The 17,481-nt window shown below is 37.8% G+C and overlaps 1 protein-coding gene and 1 pseudogene across 2 annotated transcripts in view; both read left to right on the top strand.

Moving 5' to 3' along the window:
- The window catches only part of CORIN (corin, serine peptidase), a 240,980-nt gene that overhangs the window by 52,457 nt on the left and 171,042 nt on the right, over nucleotides 1-17,481 (top strand). For both annotated transcript variants that reach the window (XM_072620690.1, XM_072620689.1), the window contains exon 3: nucleotides 15,301-15,729. In XM_072620690.1, the coding sequence (XP_072476791.1) occupies nucleotides 15,301-15,729 (429 nt within the window). The remainder of the gene's footprint in view (nucleotides 1-15,300; nucleotides 15,730-17,481) is intronic.
- LOC140510534 (ruvB-like 1 pseudogene) lies at nucleotides 4,444-8,073 on the top strand (annotated as a pseudogene).

Here is a 17,481-nt window from a genome sequence, read left to right as displayed (position 1 = left end):
AAGCATGTAGTAGGTAGTAAATAAATGGTTCTTCAATGAGGGAATAAAGAATGATGTTTAAATTTAATTTAGTTTAAAGTGATTACTATTTGCAAAACCCTAGGCAAGGCAACCAGGCATGGTAGATAGATCTCTAGATGTGGAGTCAGAAGATATGTATGGGAATTCTATCTTAAACTTACTTGATGGCTGACCCTGGTCAGGTAATATAATCTTCCTGAGCCTGTTTTCTCATCTGGAAAAAATCAAATATTCAAAAAGGTCTGTGATCTTGTTGATTTGAGATTTTCCTCTACAGATGTAAATCCCAATTTATCTGTGCTTACCTCCTCCCCCTCCCCCTTCCCCTCAGCCCTGTTAGAATGTTGGAAAGGAAAACTGCTAACACCTAAAAGGACTTTAGGATCCATTAGTGATATAAGTTGGCCATCGAAATCGAGTCACACTCAATTGCAGCAGATGCTACTACACCGTGCCTTTGTATTTCTGCTGTGACTGTGTTCCTGTCTCTTTCTCTGGATCTTCCTTTTTAGATACTCTTGGTTGCCTGGTCCCCCTCTTTAAAATAAGTGTCCAGGTTTGATGGTCTCTAGAAAAACCTTGTCCTGGTTGGTCAACTGATACTCTTGATGACTGTGATGCCTATGGCTTAACTCAGGTCTTCAACAGAAGAAGCTTCTGTATGAATGTCTCCACCAGGAATATAGCCTGATGAGTAGATATGTTTGCTGAAAGTTCCGACAGAAATGAATTTTCATTGATAAATGACAGTATGTCAAAATTATGTAATTCATAACATCACAAAACATTTTATCTAGAAAACTTTTAAAATTAGGAAGCATAAATACACAAATCTGGAAGAAATTAAATTCAGCAAATGTATTCAGTGTTTACTCTAAGGTTCCATACTAAGCACTGGGAATGCAGAAATAAAACTGAAACAATCCTTTACCTCAAGGAACTTACATTCCACTGAGGAGTGGAATGGGGAGGAGAGTTGGACGTACCAGTGCATAGATAAATATCACACAAGATAATTCAGGGAAGGAAAGAGCAGTAGGGACTTGTGGGGTGATGTGGGTTGGGGAGGGAGAATTAGGAAGAGTGGATAGCTTTTTGAGCTGAACTTTGAAAGAAGACAAAAATTCTGACATTCAGTGATTCATTTTTTAAAAAATCATCATTAAATTTTATTTTTTCTTTATGGGATAAAACAAGCATTTCCATGACAGTTAAAAGAAAAGATTATTGCACATGAAATTGCAAATCTACTATGTACAAAATGCTATTTTTTTCAAATATACAACAAAATAATCATGTAAATTTCTTTTTTTTCTTTAAAACCCTCCTCTCCATCCTAGAGGTGGTACCATTAGACACAAATACGTATACACACATTCATATATATGTAAAGTTATTCTAGGGATTGGATTCCAAGCATGAAGTGGGTACATGGGAACAATATTAAATTGCTCTCTAGTTGTCCTTATGCAAAAATATTATTTGTGTTTAGATCAATCCTAGATAAGTTTCAGATCATTTGAAAACAAAACATAAGTTAATATAGTCCTTTCACTGTAATGCCATACTTAACTATGTCCAGGGAAAATTTGGGGATTTTGTTACCTGAATTTTGCTGATGTTTCCATTATGACTGGCCAGAGTTTTATTTAGAATCCTATACCGTAGGAATCTGTTGACCCCTAGCTGGGAAGCAGCTGCTTTCCTCTTTTGATTTGTAGATAATGTTTTACAAACGTCAAACACCCATAGTAGTATTTTTTCCACAGACCAATATTAAACTTTTTATTTTAGTTTCCTTTATTTTTAAAATGATGTGAGATTGTTTGACTAAGTGATGTCCAGTTAGAACCATTACATGTATACATTTTTAGAATAAAATTCCACTGACAAGCTGCGATAGATGGATCAATATCATATTAATTTATTTTTAGTGGCATATTGAACTTCAGAATGCTAGATCCTAAAATGAAGTTTGTTTTCACTTTTAAAACTTCTGTCTGAAATATATATTGACTTAGTCTAAGTTTTTAAAAAAGTGCTGTTTTCTAAAAATGAAACTAGTATTGTGAGACTTAAGAATGATTAGCAGTTTTTAAAGGAATAGGCTATTTATTTTGTTGTTAATTTATTGATGCCTTGAGAAACTCTGACCTTTTGATAAACTAAAATTTGATGAAATAAAAACAGTAATATCTCTTAGGTCAAGAATGAGGATCTAATTTTTAAATTTTAATTTGTATGCTAATTGGAATTTATACTATATGTGGCAGGTTAAAAAGTTTTGATTTTTATATGAATATTATTATCCTTTACATCTCATAGTTGTGATCCCTGGCATCACAGAATCTCAGCATTGGAGGGGATCTTAGAGACCATCTAGTCCAATCTAGGTGGCATAGAGGATAGAACACTGAGCCTATAATCAGGAAGACCTGAGTTCAAATATGAACTCAGACACTAGCTGTATGACCCTGGGTAAATCATTTAACCCTCTTTGCCTCAGTTTCCTCATTTGTAAAATAAGCTAGGGAAGGAAATGGCAAACCTCTAGCACATTTGCCAAGAAAACCCCAAATGGGGTCACAAAGAGTTGGACATGACTGAAATGAATGAACAGTCCAATCTTTGCCTGAATTATAATATTCTATACAACATACCGGACAAGTGGTCATCTAGTTTTTGCTTTAAGACTTCCAAAGAGGACCCACTTTTTCCTGAGATTTTTCTATTTTTGGATAGCACTCATTGTTAGGGTGCTTTTCTTCTTCGATGCTTCTCCCTCCTTCTCCCAGTTATTTCTGAGGCTAATCAGAACAGACAGATCTATTTCATCTCTGACTTGTGTGTCTTTCATGAAGAGAGCTATTGTGTGCCTTCTAAGTCTATTCTTTTTCAGGCTAAACATCATTCTTAGTTCTTTCAACCCGTTCTCATATGGCATAAACTCAAAAGGTCTTCCCACTGTCTTGGTTGCCCTCCTTCAGATAACTTCAAGTTCTTCATTACGCCTTTTAAAATGTGGTGGTCAGAAGTGGACACAGTACTCTAGGCATGGTCTGACTTGGGTGGAGTTCAGTGGGACTATTACTTCTAAGTTCATTGATATTTCTTTTACTACAGTATTATATTAATTACATTAGCTTTCTTGGCTACCATACTACATTGTTGGCTTTTTAAGCTTGTAGTCTTCTAATCCACAAATCATTTTTATATGATCTGCTAGTAGCTACACTTCCTTAATCTTATACTTGTAAAGTTGTTATTTTTTTGCTTTTTTTTAAAAAACCAAACATAGGATTATATTTAGTCATCTTTAATCTCCCATTTGTTCAATTTTCTCTCTAGATCTTTTAGCATCGTGATTCGGCCAACTATTATGTATCTCTCCTACTTAGCCATCCCTAAGTCATCTGAAAATTTCCTAGTCATTCATAAGAACGTTAAAAAAGCAGAGAACCAAGAACAGATTCCTGGAGCTCTCAACTGGAGAACTCCTTACATGGGAACATTGAACCATTGACATTCACCCTTGGACTCCTATTGTCCTGAGTGATGAGTATCTCACATATTCTGCTACATCTAGGCAGCCCTAACTGTGCTGCAGTCTTTATAATGCAGACATTTTCCCAGGGCTAATCTTCTCTCCAAACCCCTTCCCTCCCCCCAACTTTCTAGCTTTGGAGCCAAAATAAAATCAGTGCTGCCATTTCTACTGGAAAATGTGTCATTCTACTCCCCTATCTCCCCACTTATCTTCATCTCACTTTCTAAAATGAAAACTCCTCCTTGGCTACCACTCTGTTACATTAGAATATAATTATGTGTTACATTAGAATATGTGTTATATTAGAATATAAAGTCCTCAAGAGCAGGGATGATTGCTACTTTTGTTTTGGCATCTCTAGCATTTGGGGCAGTGTCTGGCACATAGTAAGTCTTTAATAAATGATAATTTTATTTATTCATTTATAGTTATTTGAATCTGTGATCTCATAAATATAGGCATTCCCGTCAAAGATACAGGTTGAAAGACATCTATTGAGAGAGGCATCCTGTGCCTCTCTCTTCTCCTGTAAGTTCATCATAGGAAGTCCATTCAATGTACCTTCCTTGCTTTCTCTCGACATGAAAAGGGGATACCAGTAGAGCTTAACATCTAGCAATAGTCTTGCACTATTGAAATGACTTTTCCCCCCAATCATATACACGCACACACACATACACACACGCACACACACATACACATACGCACACACACACATACAAATATATCTTTGCTAGCATCCTTTGTACCATTCCTTGCATGTAATTCACACTCATGTACCTCTTTATTACTTTTTGTTGACTGATTGAGTCTTAATTTTAATTCTGCGAAACTAGTGTTCAATAACTTCGAGTCATACAACGTGACTGGAAGAATACTGGTGTTAAAAGAATAGACCTTTGTTTCAGGGAGAAACTTGGAGTCTTTACAAAGATTTTAAAAAATTTCTGAAAGACTTCTTGGACCTTGCCTGCCCGCTGCTTCACTGGTCTTTCTAGACAACCACCACCTTGCCAGTCCTACTCCATAGCCACTCACGCACTGTGGGCCACTCTCAGCTGCATGGTAGAGATCAGGGAGATGAAGAGCACTGCAAAGACCCAGAGAATCATCTCACACAGCAGCATGAAGGGGCTGGGGCTGGAGGAGAGTGGCCTGGCCTAGCTGGAGGTATCTGGGCTGATGGGACGGGAGAATGCCTGCAAGATATGGTGTAATAGTAGAATTAATCAAAAGCAAGAAAATGGTTGGGAAAGCTGTTTTGTGGGCAGGACCACCTGAAAGTGACAGGATAGCCCAAGGCCTGGCTATTGCTCGAGAACTGGATAGTAAGGTCCCCTTCTATTCCATGGTAGGAAGTGAAGTCTCCTCTCTGTAAATTAAGACAGAATTTCTGATGGAAAATTTCAGTACAGCAATCGGTCTGAAGGAGACCAAAGGAGTTTATGAAGATGAAGTCACAGAATTAAATCCATGTGAGACTAAAAATCCTGTGGGGAGATATGGCAAAATCATCAGCCAAATAGTTATAGGGCTTAACACAGTTAACACTAAATTTAGGCACTAAACAGTTGAAACTGGACCTCAGCATCTTTGAAAGTTTGCAGAAAGAGCAAGTGGAGACTGAACATGTGATATACACAGAGGCAAATAGTGATTCAATAAAGAGGAAAGGCAGGTGTGATACCTATGCTTTTGAATTTGACCTTGAAGCAGAAGTATATGTGCACAAAGTGGAGATTATTCAGGATGTGACCCTGAATAACTTGGATGCTGCTCTAGGTTAGGCAGGATATTCTTTCCATGATGGGCCAAAGTTAACAGTTAACAAAACCAGAGAAGACCGAAATCGCAGACAAGCTACAAGGGAGGTTAGCATGGAGGTAAACAAGTCCATTGTCTAAGGCATAGCTAGGTTGGACCCTGGTGTGCTGTTTGTTGATGAAGTGCACATTTTAGATGTTGAATGCTTCACCTACCTGTACCATGCCTTGGAGTCCACTACCTTCATTGTATCTTCGCTTCCAAGGCAAGTGTGTCATCAGGGGTACTGAGGATGTGGTTTTTCTTCATGGAATTTCTTTTGACCTTCTGGACTAAGTGATGATCATCTGCTATATACTCCATGAGAAATGAAACACATAATAAAACTCAGAGCTGAGACAGAAGGAATTAGCATCAGTGAGGAAATGTTGAAGCACCTTGGAGAAATTGGTGCCAAGACAACATTAAGATACTCAGTATAGCTCCTGACCTTAGCCAACCTGCCAGTCAAGTTCACTTGGAAAGACAGTAGTATCAAGAAGGAATGTATGGAAGAAAGCAATGAACTCTTTATAATGCCAAGTCTTCAGCCAAAATCCTAGATGATCAACAGGATAAATATATGAAGTAAAAAGATGGTAGCATTTTAACCCTTTTGAGTTGAAATGGAAAGATACCAAGAATGTGTCCTGTCCTGCTAAAACAGCAAAGATATGAGGATGGATATCTCTGGAGCAGAGAAACTTGCAGACTTAATGACTGCATTCCAAATTATGAGCAGTTGGTTAATATTAGCAATTTTGTGTAAAATGATGAATTTAAAATGATCATATCTTCTCCCATAGTTGCTGTGTTTCAAATCTCACCTGGAATATCTTCTAATAAATCTTTTTCGTTTAAAAAAATTTCTGAAAGGGAGTCTAGCCCAACTTTTCTCCTTTTATTTAATTTTAGGTAGAACATGTTAATTAAATATCATATTGTAGATGATAGGTGTTCCTTATATACTTGGGTTTTCCTATGGTATAATTACCATTTGTATAATCATTCTTTTGAATCATTATGGGTCTTATTTAGGAGGTTCTGAAAAGTTTCAGGACTCAATGCAACCTGAATAATATCATTCATTCACCAGCAGACCCATCTAGAGGGGCTCACCATCTATAAGAGGTGTCTGTTTGACTTGGATCTTGTACTAGGTCTTTTCTCTGTTCTATGTCTCTTTTCATGTGAATGATTAGTGGGCCATGAAACAAGATTATTGTCATTGTTGTATTTTTTAAATTTATCTTGCACAAATTTTACATCTATGTAAGAAATGCCTTGTTTGAGGAAAACCTTTGAGGTTATATTTTGCTTTACTAAATCAAGTGCTTCTTCATAGCTGGCAAACAGTAAGAAGAATGAGATCTCAGATTGTCTAAACCTTTTTGTCATTTATGTGATGGTAAAGAAATGGTGTACTATGCAATATCTCTTGAGAAAACCTGCTATTCCCTTCAAATGCTATTATTAAAAATGTGCTTGACACATGAAGATTATTGTCATAAAATTATATGTATGTGGGAAAGTAAATGAATGGATCAGTAGGACTTTGCTTTTTTTGGGTAGCAGTACAAGCCAAAATTTCCTCCCTACTGTTGGTATCTTCCCCTGAATCAACTACCTCAAGTCTCCATCCTTCATTGCCTTCAAAACTGTATCTCTCAAAAAGAGACTGAAGTATATACTAGCTCGTGTGTGTTTCTCACTTTTGTTTTCCTTAATTCCATTTCCATGTCTTCATGAGAACATCTAAGACTGCTATGTTAGAATTCAAATATGGTTCCTGTACTCTGCTTGATGGTGAAAAATCTTTTAGATTTTTTTTCATCTTTTGTCTGTTGGTTGAGTTTCCAGTTCACTTTCTAAATGCCCTTGGGATGATTTAGTTTAGCTGAGTCTCTCATCAAGCTTTCTTCAAGATTGTTTTTCTTTACATGGCTTCATGAAATTTTATGAAATGATCTTGCTGCTAATATTTTTGCCATCTCCCTCTTTAAGATTTTTAAAATGGTGGGCTGAGCCAAGATGGTGGAGTAGAAAGAAACATATAATCTAGCACTTCCCCCACATCCCATAAAATACCTGTAAAAAATGACTCTCAACAAATTCTGGAGCAGCAGAAGCCACAGAACAACAGAGTGAAAGAGGTTTCCAGCCAAAGGTAACCTGGAAGGCTGACAGGAAATGTCTATTGCATGGGATGCCGAGAAGAGCAGAGCCCAGCCCAGGCTGTGCAGCACTGGGAGGAACAGGACCTGAACAGACCTCTGGGGCAGAGTTCCCAGCAGGGAGGGTCCCAGATCCCTCAACCCACAAGTGACAAAGAAAGCTTCAAAGGTCAGTGTGGGAGGGCTTTCCCAGCTGGCTGAGAGGAAACTGGGTTCCTCCAGCAAAAGCCCCAGGCCATGGCAGAGGCCATAGCAGCAAGACTGCAGGCAGCTATGGTGGCTGGGAAGCAACCTGGGTCCATTGTCCAAGCAGCTCAGCTTAAAGCCTCTGGCAGTAGGGAGCAGCTGATTTAAACCTCAGCCTTGAGTGACAGCCTGCCACCACCCAAAGACCCGGGGAATCGAGCAGCTGAGTCAAATCTCAGCCTTGAACACCTCACTAGGAAAAGGAGGGACAATAAGACCATCCTCTTGACAAAGGATTCAGAAGTCAAGTAACTGGCTGGAAAAATGCCCCAAAAAGGGGAAAAAAATAAGACCATAGAAGGTTACTTTCTTGGTGAACAGGTGTCTCCTCCCATCCTTTCAGATGAGGAAGAACAAGGCATACTGTCACAGGAAGTCAAGGCTCCTGCCTCCAGTGCCTCTGAAGGGATCTTAAACTGGGCTCAGGCCATAGAAGAGCTTGAAAAGTGAGTTAGCAGCTTGCTAAAGGAGAAACAAAAAAATGCTGAGGAAAATAACACCTTTAAAAAGAGGCTAACTCAGTTGGAAAAAGAGGTCCAATGAGGAGAAGGAGGCTTTAAAAAGCAGAATTAGCCAAATGGGGGAGAAAGTTCAAAAGCTCACTGAACAAAATTGTTCTTTGAAAGAGAGAATTGAGTTCAGGGAAATGAATGACTATGAGTTAAACTAAGCAGTTAAAAAACAAAACCAAAAGTGTGTGTGTGTGTGTGTGTGTGTGTGTGTGTGTTTTTAACATTTATTTTCACAACATTTTGGGTTACAAATTTTCTCCCCTTTTATCCCCTCCCCCCCCCCCCAGACCCAAGCATTCTAACTGCCCCTGTGATCAATCTGCTCTGTCTTCTATCATCCCTCTCTGCCCTTGTCTCCATCTTCTCTTTTGTCCTGTAGGGCCAGATAGCTTTCTTTACCCCTTAACCTGTATTTCTTATTTCCTAGTGGTAAGAACATTACAGTTGATCCTAACACTTTGAATTCCAACTTCTTTAGCTCCCTCCCTCTCTACCCCTTCCCTTTGGAAAGCAAGCAATTCAATATAGGCCAAATCTGTGTAGTTTTGCAAATGATTTCCATAATAGTTGTGTTGTATAGGACTAACTATATTTCCCTCCATCCTATCCTGTGCCCCATTACTTCTATTCTCTTATGATCCTTTCCCTCCCCATGAGTGTCGACCTCGGATTGCATTCTCCTCCCCATGCCCTCCCCTCTATCCTCCCCCCCACCCTGCTTATGCCCTTGTCCCCCACTCTCCTGTATTGTGAGATAGGTTTTCCTATCAAAATGAGTGTGCATTTTATTCTTTCCTTTAGTGGAATGTGATGAGTAGACCTCATGTTTTTCTCTCACCTCCCCTCTTTATCCCTCCACTAATGAGTCTTTTGCTTGCCTCTTTTATGAGAGATAATTTGCCCCATTCCATTTCTCCCTTTCTCCTCCCAATATTTCTCTCTCACTGCTTGATTTCATTTTTTTTTAAGATATGATCCCATCCTCTTCAATTCACTCTGTGCACTCTGTCTCTATGTATGTGTGCATGTGTGCATGTGTGTGTGTGTATTCCCACCCAGTACCCAGATACTGAAATGTTTCAAGAGTTACAAATATTGTCTTTCCATGTAGGAATGTAAACAGTTCAACTTTAGTAAGTCCCTTATGACTTCTCTTTGCTGTTCACCTTTTCATGCTTCTCTTCATTCTTGTGTTTGAAAGTCAAATTTTCTTTTCAGCTCTGGTCTTTTCATCAAGAAAATTTGAAAATCCTCTATTTCATTGAAAGACCATTTTTTCTCCTGAAGTATTATACTCAGTTTTGCTGGGTAGGTGATTCTTGGTTTTAGTCCTAGTTCCTTTGACTTCTGGAATATCCTATTCCATGCCCTTCGATCCCTTAATGTAGAGGCTGCTAGATCTTGTGTTATCCTGATTGTATTTCCACAATACTTGAATTGTTTCTTTCTAGCTGCTTGCAATATTTTCTCCTTGACCTGGGAATTCTGGAATTTGGCCACAATATTCCTAGGAGTTTCTCTTTTTGGATCTCTTTCATGTGGTGTTCTGCAGATTCCTTGAATATTTATTTTGCCCTCTGGTTCTAGAATCTCAGGGCAGTTTTCCTTGATAATTTCATGGAAGATGATGTCTAGGCTCTTCTTTTGATCATGGTTTTCAGGTAGTCCCAAAATTTTTACATTGTCTCTCCTGAATCTATTTTCCAGGTCAGTTGTTTTTCCAATAAGATATTTCACATTATCTTCCATTTTTCCAATCTTCTCGCTATGTTCTGTGATATCTTGCTTTCTCACAAAATCCTTAGCGTCCATCTGTGCCATTCTAGTTTTGAAAGAACTATTTTCTTCAATGAGCTTTTGAATCTCCTTTTCCATTTGGGTAATTCTGCTTTTGAAAGCATTCTTCTCCTCATTGGCTTTTTGAACCTCTTTTGCCAATTGAGTTAGGCTAGTTTTCAAGGTGTTAATTTCTTCAACATTTTTTTGGTTTAGCAGGGAGCTGATCTGCTTTTCATGCTTTTCTTTCATCTCTCTCATTTCTCTTCCCAGTTTTTCCTCCACCTCTCTAACTTGATTTTCAAAATTCTTTTTGAGCTCTTCCATGGCCTGAGCCCATTGGGTGGGCTGGGACACAGAGGCCTTGATTTCTGTGTCTTTGCCTGATGGTAAGCATTGTTCTTCCTCATCAGAAAGGAAGGGAGGAAATGTCTGTTCTCCAAGAAAGTAGCCTTCAATAGTCTTATTTCTTTTCCCTTTTCTGGGCATTTTCCCCAGTCAGTGACTTGATCTCTGAATATTCTCCTCACACTCACCTCGCCTCCTGGTCATCCCAGCCAGTGTTTGGGGACTCCAAAACCAAAAGTTTGAAAAAATAGAAGATAATGTGAAACATCTCATTGGAAAAACAACTGACCTGGAAAATAGATCCAGGAGAGAATTTAAAAATTATGGGACTACCTGAAAGCCATGATCAAAAAAAGAGCCTAGACATTATCTTCCATGAAATTATCAAGAAAAACTGCCCTGATATTCTAGAACCAGAGGGCAAAATAAATATTCAAAGAATCCACTGATCACCTCCTGAAAGAAGCCCAAGGAGAGAAACTCCTAGGAATACTGTGGCCAAATTTCAGAGTTACCAGGCCAAGGAGAAAATACTGCAAGCAGCTGGAAAGAAACAATTTGAGTATTGTGGAAATACAATCAAGATAGCACAGGATCTGGCAGCTTTAACATTAAGGGAACCAAAGGGTTTGGAATAGGATATTCCAGAAGTCAAAGGAACTGAGATTAAAACCAAGAATCACGTACCCAGCAAAACTGAGTAAAATACTTCAAGGGAATAAATGGGTGTTCAATGATATAGAGGACTTTTAAGCATTCATGATGAAAAGACCAGAACTGAAGAGAAAATTTGACTTTCAAACACAGGAATGAAGAGAAGCATGAAAAGTAAACAGGAAATAGAAATCATAAAAGACTTTCTAAAACTGAACTGTTTACATTCCTACATGGAAAGAAAATATTTATAACTCTTGAGACTTTTCTCAGTATTTGATAGATGGAGGGATTGTACAGACACACACACACACACACACATATACACACATACAGAGTGCAGGCTGTGTTGAATCAGAAGAGAAGATATCCACAATAAAATAAAATAAAAATTAAGGGGTGAGGGAGGAAAATACTGGGAGGAGAAAGGGAGAAATGGAATGGGCAGGCTATAACTCATAAAAGAGATAAGAAAAATCTTGTTCAATGGAGGAGAAAAGGGAGAATGGGAGAGGGGAAAAGTGAAACTACTCTCTCACATATGGCTGAAGGGGGGAATAACATGCTCACTAAATTTGGTTTAAAAATCTATCTTACGCTACAGGAAAGTAGGGGAGGAGGTGACAAGTAGGGTGAGGGAAATGATAGAAGGGAGGGAGAAATGGGAGAAGAGAGTAACTAGAAATAAACACTTTTGGGAAGGGACAAGGTCAAATGAGGGAATAAAAAAATAAGAGGGAATAAAGGGCAATATAGTTAACATTACACAACATGATTATTATGGAAGTCTTTTGCAAAACAACACATATTTAGTCTGTATTGAGTTGCTTGCCTTCTCTGTGGGGATGGGTAGGGAGGGAAGGAGAGAAGTTGGAATTCAAAGTATTAGAAACGAATATTGAGAATTATTATTCCATATAACTGGGAAATAAGAAACACAAGTAACGGGGTATAGAAATTTATCTTGCCCTACAAGAAAAGAGAGAAGATAGGGATAAGGGAAGGGTGGGGTGTGATAGGAGGGAAGGGGTAATCAGAATGCAAGGTATTAGGGAATGGGGGGAGGGGAGAGATGGGGAGAAAAATTGGACATGTTACAAAGTGATATGAAAGCAATTAGTATGAAAACAATTGACTGAATTAATTACTGAGACTAAATCAGAGACATCTGTAGTTTGGGGAAAAGAATTTTAGTCTAAATTTCCTAGAGGCAGGTAACTTCAGGTAAAATTTGGCATTGATGGAAAAGTTAAGATTTTAATGGTAAATTTGATTTTATGATTGTTATTTAATCAGGAACTAGAATAGGTATAGAAAGTCATGTAAGCCACTTAAGACTTGCCTCAAAAGATGTTTCTTAGCCAAAGTGAAATTATAGTCATATCTGAAACCTGGTTATTGGAACCTGCCATTTTTAGATGCTATGGAACTATTAAGTGACTGTTCTTCTGAGTCTAACTCCAGGTATGGGTAGCAAGAAAGGCTCTCTGAGCCTCTAATCTATGATGCCAATAAGCCTGTGAGATGCTGGTATGAACTGAAAAAGATGATCTCATGGGAAGGGTGGGAGAGTGGCTGTTCAGCCTGGGCTGAGGTAGGATTCTCCTGACTCAATTTCCCCACTGACACCTGGCTGACTCTAAGCCTCACTGAATGCAAATTGACAATCTACTTCTGCCCGGAATTGCCATGAAGTTGGGGAGATAATGTTTCCCTGCAGTGTCCCTACTCTTAGTGGCAATTTCCTATAGTCAAAAAGTTTGTAAGCTTAATACCAGATCTATTAAATTATAGATTGTTGGTAGGGGAACATCCGAGGTTAAGTCTAAAATTAAGCTGTTAGGCTTAGGACTTTAGACCAACAACAATAAGTTAGGGTCCTTTAATTCTTAGTAATAGTGTGGAGACAATTAGGTCAAGGGCTTGTGAAGTTAGCATACATAATTATTATGTGTGCCTCAGTTGGTTAATGCTAAAAACAAATTCATTTGTGGTCTATATTGTAAGTGCTTTAAAAGAAGTATCACCTGACCAAAAGTTGAAGTTGTTTTATGTGATATGAACTGTGTTAAAAAAATGAAAAATAAAATTGAAAAAAAAATTTAAAAAAAGATTTTAAAAATGAATATAAATTCTGTACTTGTACTAATCTTGGTTGTCATATCTTTCTGCTTGGAGAAGTGTTTGCTAACCCAGAGTTCTGAAGCCTTTTTGCCTCTGTGGTATGGCAATTGACTTATATCAGCTAAATTTATATATGAGATTATTAAGTCTGCATCAATGCCTTTTCCTTTATTCATTTTTCATTTTTAATCATCAATGATTTATTTGTTATAAATTCATGCCACATATTCTCCTTTTTTAAAAAATTCTAGTTTTGTCTTAATTTTGACTTTTACCTCAAATGGGTGGGGAAAACATGGCAGCTGGTTTCCATGACCTTGTAGGAAACGTGGTGGGTGGTGGGCCACCTGTCTAGCAACAGAAGTCTGGGTCTTCTGGGCAGTGGCCAGGCTTTCATGAGAGAGTGGTGGTAGTTACTGGGGAAGTGGATTGGAGGCATAATGGTGATATAGAGCCAGCACTACTTGCAAGAATTGAAGCCCCTTCCCTTAGTTATTCCTCTCTGTATTCCAGTTTTTTTGATACTATCCCTCCTCCCCAGTTACTGTACTGTACTCCCCAGTCACTACAGTTACTGTAGTAGGCTCCATCTTGTTGAGGTGTTTTTGACATATTTTTTTTGACATATTACCAAAGATAATGCTTTTTTTTTTTTCCATATAGGAAATAGTCCCATCTGTGGCTGGAAGGAATGTTCCTTTCGAAACAGCTTTGCTGAGAGCTTAGGCAAAAAGTATTTTGTAATGGTATTGGTCTTCCCACTTGACAAGGTCTCTAATGCTTTTTACTTGCAAAGGCCTAGCTGTTGAGGTTAATGGGATTACAATTTTGGAATTAGATTCTTGGAGGGTGTTTGTTGCTTGTAGTGTGACTATAAGCTATTCTTAAACACGTTTGTTGAAGCTTTTGCCTCCAAAGAAGCTTTACTGGGAGATTAAGGCACAAGTAGGAATGTTTTTTGAAATGTGCAACTGCAACAGAGAAGTAGAGAAAAATAGTAGTATAGGTATTGGGAGAGATAAGAAATTAGGACGGAGAAGAGGGAAAACCTGTGCACATTAAATAAGTTATTTAGAGGAGAGAAAGTCGTTGTCCTCAGTGCTCTGACTTTGTTTTTACATCTGACCACAGTAGTTCAATTATTTGGGACCCCTTTCAGGTCACCAATGGAGGTCAGTAGGGGAGAAAGTCACGCCTCTCTAAATTTAATGCTAGGGCACAGCTCTGATTGCCCTGACTGCACACACTGAAAATTTGAACAATTGGCTCTTGCCAGCCTGTTGCAGCTAGCTCCATACAGTCTTCATCTCTTTAGACAACTCAATGTTTTCTTCCCCACCTTCTACTCTTGTTCCATTCTTGTCCCTTTATGTCCAAAAATTCTTCAGGGATGCTGTCCAATTCACCAAAAGTTTTCTGCTTGTCATTTTGATATCTTGATGTGCTGTCATTTGTGGTCTTCGTCTGTTGTCTCTCATTCTTGCTATGTGCAAAGTTCACCTCCTTTTCTGGTCATTCAAATCCTTGATAATGACTTTTATAGTGCATCTTACATACACATAAATATTATCATCCAATAATAATATATTGGTCTGCTTATAGACAACATGCACCTTTCTGTTGATCTTTTGGTTATTTGTAATTTTTATTCTTCTAAAAGCACTTGTATAATCAGGAGACTATTGCTCTTAAGGCAACGTGATCACTGAAAGGATAGTAGTTTGTGGTGTATTTGTTTATTTTTACTTAGTGAAACCCATGATACTGAACTGAAAAATCTGAACAGTTATTGTGTTTTCCAGCAGAAAAATAAATTGGAATTTCTGATTTTGAATTCTCCTCTACCTCTTTTGACAGAGGTACTATCAACTTGGTTTTTCTGCTGAAATTTGGAATTCATGGACAGACATGGACAGAATGGAAGGCATGGGTGATAGTGATAGCAATAGCCATTTCAATCTTGCTTTTGCATAAGCAGAGTAAATCTCTGGGAATATGATTATTGTGATCATAGAGTAGAATGCTCTGTGATTTAGCAAGGAAAATCTATTCCCCTTTGATAGATTTAATGGTTTTCTATGTCTTTATTTTTCAGGTTCATTAGAAAAACACTATTTTAGTGCAAATGAGAGTGAAGTGCTTGTTACTGATGATGGCAACCAAATAGCAGATATTGTTCCTACTAATATGATTCCCAATGGCTCCACTGTGATGTCTACAGTGAATCCTAGCCAGCAGACTCTAACTGCCTGGACTCTATATCCTTCCTCCCGAGGAGACCAAATGAACAAAAACATAAGTAAATCAGAAGATTTGTCAACAGACAAGCCTTTCACGACTGTAGTACCCGTTGATGATATTTTAACTTCTGCACCCGAGAGTGATAAATCACAGTCATTTACCAGTACAACAGAAGCATCTGTTTGGTCAGTCCAATCATCCAGCCAGTTACCAGACTGGATTCCCTCTTCAACATTAAGTCCCACCATGTCAACTGTTGTATCAGAAATGGATAGGAAAAAAGGTAAGTTAAATTTAATTCAATGATTAATCTTTTGTTTTCATGGTGACATTATATCTACATAATGTATGTATATAATATATACATGTGATACACACATGTACACATGTATACACACACAATGAGATCTGCACATATATATTGGGCTCCCAAATCTAAATAATGGTAGTGACAATCATTTACGTATTGCTTTAAGCTTTACTCACAGTAACCCTGTTGACTTAAGAAGGTAGTGCAAGTTTTACTATCATTTTATAGATGAAGGAAAATTGTAAATAGCATAAAAGTGATTCATGATTTACAGTGCATGACCCAAAGTCTTAAGAATTCAAGATTGGAGCAATGTGAATTTTATTGAACAATTAGGAACTTTTGAAATAGTGATTTCAAGTTTTAATTTGTAAAGGAGATGGCTTATTTGGTTAGAAGGATCACTACTGCATGTTATGATGTATGTTATAATGTAAGAGATTGGAATGATTAGAGAGTCAGCCTTTGAGTCATGAAGGTAAAGGTCAAGTTGACCTCTGATAGTGTAGGCTCAATGAGCATGGATAATTTACGTAACCTTTCAGTGCCTCAGGGAATTCTCTAAGATCATAGATAGCAGAGAAGGTACCAATTTGCATTAGTAAAGGAAGTCTGTTGCTGATAATTCCCTATGCCAGTGACATCACAGGTCCATTCTCCCCTTTTCCCCCAAAATTATATTACAGTTTTATTTTCTTCTTTAAGATGGAGGATGAGGTCTAACAGTGTATTGTTTTGCGCAACTTTCTTCAACTGACACATTTTCTGCTGCAGTTTACCTTATAATTGGTGGCAGAAAGTTAATATTTTGTTAAATACAGTTAACCTTTATCCTCACTCTTTAGGACTATTATATTGAAAGTCTGATTGTTCTCAACTGGTATTACTGATACACAACAGTCCAGAAAACTTTTAAAAGTACAAATGATTCTAGTCTATGTGATTATGATTTGAACATGCTGTAATTCTTGTAAAATTATCTTTTCAATTCAATTTATATAGTTAGTTGTCTAACCCTAGAATATATTCATATGATATACTTTAATTCAGTATTTGAATTTGTCTGAATTCACTTCAAGAACCCATGTCTATTATACCATTTAACACTATAAGCTTAATTTTTAATGGTTAAATAGGATTAAAATAACACTAAATTGAGACATGAAAAAATCTGACCCACGAGCCTCTTTGTCACTGTACTCCTTTTTTATGTGAAATTCCTTAAATTTGGATTAATGGATAGATCTCAATTTCAGTGCAAAGGGAAAAAAAAAGGAATATCTGGGTTTTTTAGTTGACTGAAAAATCCAATGAGTCATGTCAATTCAAAATAACCAATTAGATCTTACGTTATATTAAGACAGTGGATAGGTTCTACAAAAGCAGCACTGATTCAGGTGTAGGCAGGAAGAAAGCATTCCTAGAACCATGGGCATGCATATCACTGGCTCACCTAGTACTATAAATGTTCCTCTTGAAGAGTGTATTATATAACTTTCATTGAGACAGTGGGTATGAGTGGCTAGGTCAAGTCAGATGACCAGCCCTCAGCCTGAGTTCACTTTTTATGGGCTGTGGGGTTTAAGACAAGAACTTGGTTCACGTCTATCTGCACAATGACTTTAAATGAAAGTTGTGGCCTTTATTGAGTGGATTTACTCTACCCTCCATCTCATGTCTTCTATATCCCTATTTCATTCCTCTGCATACTGCCCTGGAGACTGG

The sequence above is a fragment of the Notamacropus eugenii genome, chromosome 6 (genome assembly GCF_028372415.1).
Source record: "Notamacropus eugenii isolate mMacEug1 chromosome 6, mMacEug1.pri_v2, whole genome shotgun sequence".
Classification (NCBI taxonomy): domain Eukaryota; kingdom Metazoa; phylum Chordata; class Mammalia; order Diprotodontia; family Macropodidae; genus Notamacropus; species Notamacropus eugenii.
This window is presented reverse-complemented; position numbering and strand designations above follow the sequence as displayed.